We start from the raw sequence: 14357 nt of genomic DNA, 5'->3' as shown, positions 1-14357 counted from the left end.
GATCATATATAATGTGTTCCCACTCCTAATAGAGAGACAGGATCATATATAAATGTGTTCCCCAGTATTCCCACTCCTAATAGAGAGACAGGATCATATATAATGTGTTCCCACTCCTAATAGAGAGACAGGATCATATATAAATGTGTTCCCCAGTATTCCCACTCCTAATAGAGAGACAGGATCATATATAAATGTGTTCCCACTCCTAATAGAGAGACAGGATCATATATAAATGTGTTCCCCAGTATTCCCACTCCTAATAGAGAGACAGGATCATATATAAATGTGTTCCCACTCCTAATAGAGAGACAGGATCATATATAAATGTGTTCCCCAGTATTCCCACTCCTAATAGAGAGACAGGATCATATATAAATGTGTTCCCACTCCTAATAGAGAGACAGGATCATATATAAATGTGTTCCCACTCCTAATAGAGAGACAGGATCGTATATAAATGTGTTTCCCAGTATTCCCACTCCTAGTAGAGAGACAGGATCATATATAAATGTGTTCCCCAGTATTCCCACTCCTAATAGAGAGACAGGATCATATATAAATGTGTTCCCACTCCTAATAGAGAGACAGGATCATATATAAATGTGTTCCCCAGTATTCCCACTCCTAATAGAGAGACAGGATCGTATATAAATGTGTTCCACAGTATTCCCACTCCTAATAGAGAGACAGGATCATATATAAATGTGTTCCACAGTATTCCCACTCCTAATAGAGAGACAGGATCATATATAAATGTGTTCCCCAGTATTCCCACTCCTAATAGAGAGACAGGATCATATATAAATGTGTTCCCACTCCTAATAGAGAGACAGGATCATATATAAATGTGTTCCCCAGTATTCCCACTCCTAATAGAGAGACAGGATCATATATAATGTGTTCCCACTCCTAATAGAGAGACAGGATCATATATAATGTGTTCCCCAGTATTCCCACTGCTAGTAGAGAGACAGGATCATATATAAATGTGTTCCCCAGTATTCCCACTCCTAATAGAGAGACAGGATCATATATAAATGTGTTCCCCAGTATTCCCACTCCTAATAGAGAGACAGGATCATATATAATGTGTTCCCACTCCTAATAGAGAGACAGGATCATATATAAATGTGTTCCCCAGTATTCCCACTCCTAATAGAGAGACAGGATCATATATAAATGTGTTTCCCAGTATTCCCACTCCTAATAGAGAGACAGGATCATATATAAATGTGTTCCCCAGTATTCCCACTCCTAATAGAGAGACAGGATCATATATAAATGTGTTCCCCAGTATTCCCACTCCTAGTAGAGAGACAGGATCGTATATAAATGTGTTCCCCAGTATTCCCACTCCTAGTAGAGAGACAGGATCATATATAAATGTGTTCCCCAGTATTCCCACTCCTAATAGAGAGACAGGATCATATATAAATGTGTTCCCCAGTATTCCCACTCCTAATAGAGAGACAGGATCATATATAAATGTGTTCCCCAGTATTCCCACTCCTAATAGAGAGACAGGATCATATATAAATGTGTTCCCCAGTATTCCCACTCCTAATAGAGAGACAGGATCATATATAAATGTGTTCCCCAGTATTCCCACTCCTAATAGAGAGACAGGATCATATATAAATGTGTTCCCACTCCTAATAGAGAGACAGGATCATATATAAATGTGTTCCCCAGTATTCCCACTCCTAATAGAGAGACAGGATCATATATAAATGTGTTCCCACTCCTAATAGAGAGACAGGATCATATATAAATGTGTTCCCCAGTATTCCCACTCCTAATAGAGAGACAGGATCATATATAAATGTGTTCCCACTCCTAATAGAGAGACAGGATCATATATAAATGTGTTCTCCAGTATTCCCACTCCTAATAGAGAGACAGGATCATATATAATGTGTTCCCACTCCTAATAGAGAGACAGGATCATATATAAATGTGTTCCCACTCCTAATAGAGAGACAGGATCATATATAAATGTGTTCCCCAGTATTCCCACTCCTAATAGAGAGACAGGATCATATATAAATGTGTTCCCACTCCTAATAGAGAGACAGGATCATATATAAATGTGTTCCCCAGTATTCCCACTCCTAATAGAGAGACAGGATCATATATAAATGTGTTCCCACTCCTAATAGAGAGACAGGATCATATATAAATGTGTTCCCCAGTATTCCCACTCCTAATAGAGACAGGATCATATATAATGTGTTCCCCAGTATTCCCACTGCTAGTAGAGAGACAGGATCATATATAAATGTGTTCCCCAGTATTCCCACTCCTAATAGAGAGACAGGATCATATATAAATGTGTTCCCCAGTATTCCCACTCCTAATAGAGAGACAGGATCATATATAATGTGTTCCCACTCCTAATAGAGAGACAGGATCATATATAAATGTGTTCCCCAGTATTCCCACTCCTAATAGAGAGACAGGATCATATATAAATGTGTTTCCCAGTATTCCCACTCCTAATAGAGAGACAGGATCATATATAAATGTGTTCCCCAGTATTCCCACTCCTAATAGAGAGACAGGATCATATATAAATGTGTTCCCCAGTATTCCCACTCCTAGTAGAGAGACCGGATCGTATATAAATGTGTTCCCCAGTATTCCCACTCCTAGTAGAGAGACAGGATCATATATAAATGTGTTCCCCAGTATTCCCACTCCTAATAGAGAGACAGGATCATATATAAATGTGTTCCCCAGTATTCCCACTCCTAATAGAGAGACAGGATCATATATAAATGTGTTCCCCAGTATTCCCACTCCTAATAGAGAGACAGGATCATATATAAATGTGTTCCCCAGTATTCCCACTCCTAATAGAGAGACAGGATCATATATAAATGTATTCCCACTCCTAATAGAGAGACAGGATCATATATAATGTGTTCCCACTCCTAATAGAGAGACAGGATCATATATAAATGTGTTCCCCAGTATTCCCACTCCTAATAGAGAGACAGGATCATATATAATGTGTTCCCACTCCTAATAGAGAGACAGGATCATATATAAATGTGTTCCCCAGTATTCCCACTCCTAATAGAGAGACAGGATCATATATAATGTGTTCCCACTCCTAATAGAGAGACAGGATCATATATAAATGTGTTCCCCAGTATTCCCACTCCTAATAGAGAGACAGGATCATATATAAATGTGTTCCCACTCCTAATAGAGAGACAGGATCATATATAAATGTGTTCCCCAGTATTCCCACTCCTAATAGAGAGACAGGATCATATATAAATGTGTTCCCACTCCTAATAGAGAGACAGGATCATATATAAATGTGTTCCCCAGTATTCCCACTCCTAATAGAGAGACAGGATCATATATAAATGTGTTCCCACTCCTAATAGAGAGACAGGATCATATATAAATGTGTTCCCACTCCTAATAGAGAGACAGGATCGTATATAAATGTGTTTCCCAGTATTCCCACTCCTAGTAGAGAGACAGGATCATATATAAATGTGTTCCCCAGTATTCCCACTCCTAATAGAGAGACAGGATCATATATAAATGTGTTCCCACTCCTAATAGAGAGACAGGATCATATATAAATGTGTTCCCCAGTATTCCCACTCCTAATAGAGAGACAGGATCATATATAATGTGTTCCCCAGTATTCCCACTCCTAATAGAGAGACAGGATCATATATAAATGTGTTCCCCAGTATTCCCACTCCTAATAGAGAGACAGGATCGTATATAAATGTGTTCCACAGTATTCCCACTCCTAATAGAGAGACAGGATCATATATAAATGTGTTCCACAGTATTCCCACTCCTAATAGAGAGACAGGATCATATATAAATGTGTTCCCCAGTATTCCCACTCCTAATAGAGAGACAGGATCATATATAAATGTGTTCCCACTCCTAATAGAGAGACAGGATCATATATAAATGTATTCCCACTCCTAATAGAGAGACAGGATCATATATATATGTGTTCCCCAGTATTCCCACTCCTAATAGAGAGACAGGATCATATATAATGTGTTCCCACTCCTAATAGAGAGACAGGATCATATATAAATGTGTTCCCACTCCTAGTAGAGAGACAGGATCGTATATAAATGTATTCCCACTCCTAATACAGAGACAGGATCATATATAAATGTGTTCCCCAGTATTCCCACTCCTAATAGAGAGACAGGATCATATATAAATGTGTTCCCACTCCTAATAGAGAGACAGGATCATATATAATGTGTTCCCACTCCTAATAGAGAGACAGGATCATATATAAATGTGTTCCCCAGTATTCCCACTCCTAATAGAGAGACAGGATCATATATAAATGTGTTTCCCAGTATTCCCACTCCTAATAGAGAGACAGGATCATATATAAATGTGTTCCCCAGTATTCCCACTCCTAATAGAGAGACAGGATCATATATAAATGTGTTCCCCAGTATTCCCACTCCTAATAGAGAGACAGGATCATATATAAATGTGTTCTCCAGTATTCCCACTCCTAATAGAGAGACAGGATCATATATAATGTGTTCTCCAGTATTCCCACTCCTAATAGAGAGACAGGATCATATATAATGTGTTCCCACTCCTAATAGAGAGACAGGATCATATATAAATGTGTTCTCCAGTATTCCCACTCCTAATAGAGAGACAGGATCATATATAATGTGTTCCCACTCCTAATAGAGAGACAGGATCATATATAAATGTGTTCCCACTCCTAATAGAGAGACAGGATCATATATAAATGTGTTCCCCAGTATTCCCACTCCTAATAGAGAGACAGGATCATATATAAATGTGTTCCCACTCCTAATAGAGAGACAGGATCGTATATAAATGTGTTTCCCAGTATTCCCACTCCTAGTAGAGAGACAGGATCATATATAAATGTGTTCCCCAGTATTCCCACTCCTAATAGAGAGACAGGATCATATATAAATGTGTTCCCACTCCTAATAGAGAGACAGGATCATATATAAATGTGTTCCCCAGTATTCCCACTCCTAATAGAGAGACAGGATCATATATAATGTGTTCCCCAGTATTCCCACTCCTAATAGAGAGACAGGATCATATATAAATGTGTTCCACAGTATTCCCACTCCTAATAGAGAGACAGGATCATATATAAATGTGTTCCACAGTATTCCCACTCCTAATAGAGAGACAGGATCATATATAAATGTGTTCCCCAGTATTCCCACTCCTAATAGAGAGACAGGATCATATATAAATGTGTTCCCACTCCTAATAGAGAGACAGGATCATATATAAATGTATTCCCACTCCTAATAGAGAGACAGGATCATATATATATATGTGTTCCCCAGTATTCCCACTCCTAATAGAGAGACAGGATCATATATAATGTGTTCCCACTCCTAATAGAGAGACAGGATCATATATAAATGTGTTCCCACTCCTAGTAGAGAGACAGGATCGTATATAAATGTATTCCCACTCCTAATACAGAGACAGGATCATATATAAATGTGTTCCCCAGTATTCCCACTCCTAATAGAGAGACAGGATCATATATAAATGTGTTCCCACTCCTAATAGAGAGACAGGATCATATATAATGTGTTCCCACTCCTAATAGAGAGACAGGATCATATATAAATGTGTTCCCCAGTATTCCCACTCCTAATAGAGAGACAGGATCATATATAAATGTGTTTCCCAGTATTCCCACTCCTAATAGAGAGACAGGATCATATATAAATGTGTTCCCCAGTATTCCCACTCCTAATAGAGAGACAGGATCATATATAAATGTGTTCCCCAGTATTCCCACTCCTAATAGAGAGACAGGATCATATATAAATGTGTTCTCCAGTATTCCCACTCCTAATAGAGAGACAGGATCATATATAATGTGTTCTCCAGTATTCCCACTCCTAATAGAGAGACAGGATCATATATAATGTGTTCCCACTCCTAATAGAGAGACAGGATCATATATAAATGTGTTCTCCAGTATTCCCACTCCTAATAGAGAGACAGGATCATATATAATGTGTTCCCACTCCTAATAGAGAGACAGGATCATATATAAATGTGTTCCCACTCCTAATAGAGAGACAGGATCATATATAAATGTGTTCCCCAGTATTCCCACTCCTAATAGAGAGACAGGATCATATATAAATGTGTTCCCACTCCTAATAGAGAGACAGGATCATATATAAATGTGTTCCCCAGTATTCCCACTCCTAATAGAGAGACAGGATCATATATAATGTGTTCCCACTCCTAATAGAGAGACAGGATCATATATAATGTGTTCCCCAGTATTCCCACTGCTAGTAGAGAGACAGGATCATATATAAATGTGTTCCCCAGTATTCCCACTCCTAATAGAGAGACAGGATCATATATAAATGTGTTCCCCAGTATTCCCACTCCTAATAGAGAGACAGGATCATATATAATGTGTTCCCACTCCTAATAGAGAGACAGGATCATATATAAATGTGTTCCCCAGTATTCCCACTCCTAATAGAGAGACAGGATCATATATAAATGTGTTTCCCAGTATTCCCACTCCTAATAGAGAGACAGGATCATATATAAATGTGTTCCCCAGTATTCCCACTCCTAATAGAGAGACAGGATCATATATAAATGTGTTCCCCAGTATTCCCACTCCTAGTAGAGAGACAGGATCGTATATAAATGTGTTCCCCAGTATTCCCACTCCTAGTAGAGAGACAGGATCATATATAAATGTGTTCCCCAGTATTCCCACTCCTAATAGAGAGACAGGATCATATATAAATGTGTTCCCCAGTATTCCCACTCCTAATAGAGAGACAGGATCATATATAAATGTGTTCCCCAGTATTCCCACTCCTAATAGAGAGACAGGATCATATATAAATGTGTTCCCCAGTATTCCCACTCCTAATAGAGAGACAGGATCATATATAAATGTGTTCCCCAGTATTCCCACTCCTAATAGAGAGACAGGATCATATATAAATGTGTTCCCACTCCTAATAGAGAGACAGGATCATATATAAATGTGTTCCCCAGTATTCCCACTCCTAATAGAGAGACAGGATCATATATAAATGTGTTCCCACTCCTAATAGAGAGACAGGATCATATATAAATGTGTTCCCCAGTATTCCCACTCCTAATAGAGAGACAGGATCATATATAAATGTGTTCCCACTCCTAATAGAGAGACAGGATCATATATAAATGTGTTCCCACTCCTAATAGAGAGACAGGATCGTATATAAATGTGTTTCCCAGTATTCCCACTCCTAGTAGAGAGACAGGATCATATATAAATGTATTCCCCAGTATTCCCACTCCTAATAGAGAGACAGGATCATATATAATGTGTTCCCACTCCTAATACAGAGACAGGATCATATATAATGTGTTCCCCAGTATTCCCACTCCTAATAGAGAGACAGGATCATATATAAATGTATTCCCACTCCTAGTAGAGAGACAGGATCATATATAAATGTGTTCCCACTCCTAATAGAGAGACAGGATCATATATAAATGTGTTCCCCAGTATTCCCACTCCTAATAGAGAGACAGGATCATATATAAATGTGTTCTCCAGTATTCCCACTCCTAATAGAGAGACAGGATCATATATAAATGTGTTCCCCAGTATTCCCACTCCTAATAGAGAGACAGGATCATATATAAATGTGTTCCCCAGTATTCCCACTCCTAATAGAGAGACAGGATCATATATAAATGTGTTCCCACTCCTAATAGAGAGACAGGATCATATATAAATGTGTTCCCCAGTTTTCCCACTCCTAATAGAGAGACAGGATCATATATAAATGTGTTCCCACTCCTAATAGAGAGACAGGATCATATATAAATGTGTTCCCACTCCTAATAGAGAGACAGGATCATATATAAATGTGTTCCCACTCCTAATAGAGAGACAGGATCATATATAAATGTATTCCCACTCCTAATACAGAGACAGGATCATATATAAATGTGTTCCCCAGTATTCCCACTCCTAATAGAGAGACAGGATCATATATAAATGTGTTCCCACTCCTAATAGAGAGACAGGATCATATATAATGTGTTCCCACTCCTAATAGAGAGACAGGATCATATATAAATGTGTTCCCCAGTATTCCCACTCCTAATAGAGAGACAGGATCATATATAAATGTGTTTCCCAGTGTTCCCACTCCTAATAGAGAGACAGGATCATATATAAATGTGTTCCCACTCCTAATAGAGAGACAGGATCATATATAAATGTGTTCTCCAGTATTCCCACTCCTAATAGAGAGACAGGATCATATATAAATGTGTTCCTCAGTATTCCCACTCCTAATAGAGAGACAGGATCATATATAAATGTGTTCCCCAGTATTCCCACTCCTAATACAGAGACAGGATCATATATAAATGTGTTCCTCAGTATTCCCACTCCTAATAGAGAGACAGGATCATATATAAATGTGTTCCCACTCCTAATAGAGAGACAGGATCATATATAAATGTGTTCCCCAGTATTCCCACTCCTAATAGAGAGACAGGATCGTTATATATAATGTGTTCCCACTCCTAATAGAGAGACAGGATCATATATAATGTGTTACCACTCCTAATAGAGAGACAGGATCATATATAAATGTGTTCCCACTCCTAATAGAGACAGGATCATATATAATGTGTTCCCCAGTATTCCCACTCCTAATAGAGAGACAGGATCATATATAAATGTGTTCTCCAGTATTCCCACTCCTAATACAGAGACAGGATCATATATAATGTGTTCCCACTCCTAATAGAGAGACAGGATCATATATAAATGTGTTCCCACTCCTAATAGAGACAGGATCATATATAATGTGTTCCCCAGTATTCCCACTCCTAATAGAGACAGGATCATATATAATGTGTTCCCCAGTATTCCCACTCCTAATAGAGAGACAGGATCATATATAATGTGTTCCCCAGTATTCCCACTCCTAATAGAGAGACAGGATCATATATAAATGTGTTCTCCAGTATTCCCACTCCTAATAGAGAGACAGGATCATATATAATGTGTTCCCACTCCTAATAGAGAGACAGGATCATATATAAATGTGTTCCCACTCCTAATAGAGACAGGATCATATATAATGTGTTCCCCAGTATTCCCACTCCTAATAGAGACAGGATCATATATAATGTGTTCCCCAGTATTCCCACTCCTAATAGAGAGACAGGATCATATATAAATGTATTCCCACTCCTAATAGAGAGACAGGATCATATATAAATGTGTTCCCCAGTATTCCCACTCCTAATAGAGACAGGATCATATATAAATGTGTTCCCACTCCTAATAGAGAGACAGGATCATATATAAATGTGTTCCCCAGTATTCCCACTCCTAATAGAGAGACAGGATCATATATAAATGTGTTCCCACTCCTAATAGAGAGACAGGATAATATATAAATGTGTTTCCCAGTATTCCCACTCCTAATAGAGAGACAGGATCATATATAAATGTGTTCCCCAGTATTCCCACTCCTAATAGAGAGACAGGATCATATATAAATGTGTTCCCCAGTATTCCCACTCCTAATAGAGAGACAGGATCATATATAAATGTGTTCCCCAGTATTCCCACTCCTAATAGAGAGACAGGATCATATATAATGTGTTCCCACTCCTAATAGAGAGACAGGATCATATATAAATGTGTTCCCCAGTATTCCCACTCCTAATAGAGAGACAGGATCATATATAAATGTGTTCTCACTCCTAATAGAGAGACAGGATCGTATATAAATGTAAGCAAGATTTGAAATGATTGTTTTAGTCAATTTGCAGTCTACAAATGATTTGTAAATATGTTATGGCCCTCTGAACGTCCATCTGCTCAGGAAGTAATCGTCCCGTGGCTGAATCCAGTTGATGATCACCTATAACCCTCACTAAACCAAGTATTGTGTGTGTGTGTCTCTCGTGTGTGTGTGTGTGTCTCTGTGTGTGTGTGTGTGTGTGTGTGTGTGTGTGTGCAGACTAAGAGGCGTTTTGCCAAGGAGTGGGGAGAGGCAGAGAAAGCCACACAGCAAGCGGAGAAAATTGAGAACGACACAAACGCTGTGAAAGCAGATGTTGAGAAGGTACACACTCACACAGATTAACGTTCACACCACGTCCCTGTATACCAGTTAATACAGGTGTGTCCAGGTGAAGCAGCATACATACCTATATACCAGTTAATACAGGTGTGTCCAGGTGAAGCAGCATACGTACCTATATACCAGTTAATACAGGTGTGTGTGTGTCCAGGTGAAGCAGCATACGTACCTGTATACCAGTTAATACAGGTGTGTGTCCAGGTGAAGCAGCATACGCCCCTATATACCAGTTAATACAGGTGTGTCCAGGTGAAGCAGCATACGCCCCTATATACCAGTTAATACAGGTGTGTCCAGGTGAAGCAGCATACGTACCTGTATACCAGTTAATACAGGTGTGTGTCCAGGTGAAGCAGCATACATACCTATATACCAGTTAATACAGGTGTGTGTCCAGGTGAAGCAGCATACATACCTATATACCAGTTAATACAGGTGTGTCCAGGTGAAGCAGCATACGCCCCTATATACCAGTTAATACAGGTGTGTGTCCAGGTGAAGCAGCATACGTACCTATATACCAGTTAATACAGGTGTGTGTCCCCAGGTGAAGCAGCATACATACCTATATACCAGTTAATACAGGTGTGTGTCCAGGTGAAGCAGCATACATACCTATATACCAGTTAATACAGGTGTGTCCAGGTGAAGCAGCATACGCCCCTATATACCAGTTAATACAGGTGTGTGTCCAGGTGAAGCAGCATACATACCTATATACCAGTTAATACAGGTGTGTGTCCCCAGGTGAAGCAGCATACATACCTATATACCAGTTAATACAGGTGTGTCCAGGTGAAGCAGCATACGCCCCTATATACCAGTTAATACAGGTGTGTGTCCAGGTGAAGCAGCATACATACCTATATACCAGTTAATACAGGTGTGTCCAGGTGAAGCAGCATACATACCTATATACCAGTTAATACAGGTGTGTGTCCAGGTGAAGCAGCATACGTACCTATATACCAGTTAATACAGGTGTGTGTCCAGGTGAAGCAGCATACGTACCTATATACCAGTTAATACAGGTGTGTCCAGGTGAAGCAGCATACGTACCTATATACCAGTTAATACAGGTGTGTGTCCAGGTGAAGCAGCATACATACCTATATACCAGTTAATACAGGTGTGTGTCCAGGTGAAGCAGCATACATACCTATATACCAGTTAATACAGGTGTGTGTCCAGGTGAAGCAGCATACATACCTATATACCAGTTAATACAGGTGTGTGTCCAGGTGAAGCAGCATACATACCTATATACCAGTTAATACAGGTGTGTGTCCAGGTGAAGCAGCATACGTACCTGTATACCAGTTAATACAGGTGTGTTCAGGTGAAGCAGCATACATACCTATATACCAGTTAATACAGGTGTGTGTCCAGGTGAAGCAGCATACATACCTATATACCAGTTAATACAGGTGTGTGTCCAGGTGAAGCAGCATACGTACCTATATACCAGTTAATACAGGTGTGTCCAGGTGAAGCAGCATACATACCTATATACCAGTTAATACAGGTGTGTCCAGGTGAAGCAGCATACGTACCTATATATCAGTTAATACAGGTGTGTCCAGGTGAAGCAGCATACGTACCTGTATACCAGTTAATACAGGTGTGTCCAGGTGAAGCAGCATACGTACCTATATACCAGTTAATACAGGTGTGTGTCCAGGTGAAGCAGCATACATACCTATATACCAGTTAATACAGGTGTGTGTCCAGGTGAAGCAGCATACGTACCTGTATACCAGTTAATACAGGTGTGTGTCCAGGTGAAGCAGCATACATACCTATATACCAGTTAATACAGGTGTGTCCAGGTGAAGCAGCATACGCCCCTATATACCAGTTAATACAGGTGTGTGTCCAGGTGAAGCAGCATACATACCTATATACCAGTTAATACAGGTGTGTGTCCAGGTGAAGCAGCATACATACCTATATACCAGTTAATACAGGTGTGTCCAGGTGAAGCAGCATACGCCCCTATATACCAGTTAATACAGGTGTGTGTCCAGGTGAAGCAGCATACGTACCTATATACCAGTTAATACAGGTGTGTCCAGGTGAAGCAGCATACATACCTATATACCAGTTAATACAGGTGTGTGTCCCCAGGTGAAACAGCATGCCCATGTGAAGACACACACAGCGGAGGAGTGCAGGAACGACTACGCCGCTCAGCTCCAGAAATACAACAAGGAACAGAACACCTTCTACTACACAGAGATACCGCAGCTGTTTAATGTAACACACTTTATTACTTACGTTGTGTGTGTGTGAGATATATACAGTGCCTTGCGAAAGTATTCGGCCCCCTTGAACTTTGCGACCTTTTGCCACATTTCAGGCTTCAAACATAAAGATATAAAACTGTATTTTTCAACAACAAGTGGGACACAATCATGAAGTGGAACAACATTTATTGGATATTTCAAACTTTTTTAACAAATCAAAAACTGAAAAATTGGGCGTGCAAAATTATTCAGCCCCCTTAAGTTAATACTTTGTAGCGCCACCTTTTGCTGCGATTACAGCTGTAAGTCGCTTGGGGTATGTCTCTATCAGTTTTGCACATCAAGAGACTGACATTTTTTCCCATTCCTCCTTGCAAAACAGCTCGAGCTCAGTGAGGTTGGATGGAGAGCATTTGTGAACAGCAGTTTTCAGTTCTTTCCACAGATTCTCGATTGGATGCAGGTCTGGACTTTGACTTGGCCATTCTAACACCTGGATATGTTTATTTTTGAACCATTCCATTGTAGATTTTGCTTTATGTTTTGGATCATTGTCTTGTTGGAAGACAAATCTCCATCCCAGTCTCAGGTCTTTTGCAGACTCCATCAGGTTTTCTTCCAGAATGGTCCTGTATTTGGCTCCATCCATCTTCCCATCAATTTTGACCATCGTCCATGCTGAAGAAAAGCAGGCCCAAACCATGATGCTGCCACCACCATGTTTGACAGTGGGGATGGTGTGTTCAGGGTGATGAGCTGTGTTGCTTTTACGCCAAACATAACGTTTTGCATTGTTGCCAAAAAGTTCAATTTTGGTTTCATCTGACCAGAGCACCTTCTTCCACATGTTTGGTGTGTCTCCCAGGTGGCTTGTGGCAAACTTTAAACAACACTTTTTATGGATATCTTTAAGAAATGGCTTTCTTCTTGCCACTCTTCCATAAAGGCCAGATTTGTGCAATATACGACTGATTGTTGTCCTATGGACAGAGTCTCCCACCTCAGCTGTAGATCTCTGCAGTTCATCCAGAGTGATCATGGGCCTCTTGGCTGCATCTCTGATCAGTCTTCTCCTTGTATGAGCTGAAAGTTTAGAGGGACGGCCAGGTCTTGGTAGATTTGCAGTGGTCTGATACTCCTTCCATTTCAATATTATCGCTTGCACAGTGCTCCTTGGGATGTTTAAAGCTTGGGAAATCTTTTTGTATCCAAATCCGGCTTTAAACTTCTTCACAACAGTATCTCGGACCTGCCTGGTGTGTTCCTTGTTCTTCATGATGCTCTTTGCGCTTTTGACGGACCTCTGAGACTATCACAGTGCAGGTGCATTTATACGGAGACTTGATTACACACAGGTGGATTGTATTTATCATCATTAGTCATTTAGGTCAACATTAGATCATTCAGAGATCCTCACTGAACTTCTGGAGAGAGTTTGCTGCACTGAAAGTAAAGGGGCTGAATAATTTTGCACGCCCAATTTTTCAGTTTTTGATTTGTTAAAAAAGTTTGAAATATCCAATAAATGTCGTTCCACTTCATGATGGTGTCCCACTTGTTGTTGATTCTTCACAAAAAAATACAGTTTTATATCTTTATGTTTGAAGCCTGAAATGTGGCAAAAGGTCGCAAAGTTCAAGGGGGCCGAATACTTTCGCAAGGCACTGTATATATACCTGTAGGTGTGTGTGTGTGTGTGTGTGTGTGTGTGTGTGTGTGTATGTGTATGTGTATATATATATATATATACACACACACACACACACACACACACACAGTTGAAGTCGGAAGTTTACATACACTTAGGTTGAACTTGTTTTTCAACCACTCCACAAATTTCTTGTTAATAAACTATAGTTTCGTCAAGTCGGTTGGAGTCATTAAACCTTGTTTTTCAATCACTCCACAAATTTCTTGTTAACAAACTATAGTT

General features: G+C 39.7%; 1 protein-coding gene across 4 annotated transcripts in view; it reads left to right on the top strand.

The window, feature by feature from the left end:
- trip10b (thyroid hormone receptor interactor 10b) overlaps positions 1 to 14357 on the top strand; it is a 50239-nt gene that overhangs the window by 14003 nt on the left and 21879 nt on the right. For all 4 annotated transcript variants that reach the window (XM_090195085.1, XM_090195086.1, XM_090195088.1 and 1 more), the window contains 2 exons: positions 10056 to 10160; positions 12306 to 12434. In XM_090195085.1, the coding sequence (XP_090051211.1) occupies positions 10056 to 10160; positions 12306 to 12434 (234 nt within the window). The remainder of the gene's footprint in view (positions 1 to 10055; positions 10161 to 12305; positions 12435 to 14357) is intronic.

This window comes from Oncorhynchus mykiss, chromosome 13 (assembly GCF_057628025.1).
Source record: "Oncorhynchus mykiss isolate SJ-2025 chromosome 13, ASM5762802v1, whole genome shotgun sequence".
Taxonomy (NCBI): domain Eukaryota; kingdom Metazoa; phylum Chordata; class Actinopteri; order Salmoniformes; family Salmonidae; genus Oncorhynchus; species Oncorhynchus mykiss.
Note: the sequence above shows the minus strand (reverse complement) of the source record. Positions and strands in the feature narration are given on the sequence as shown.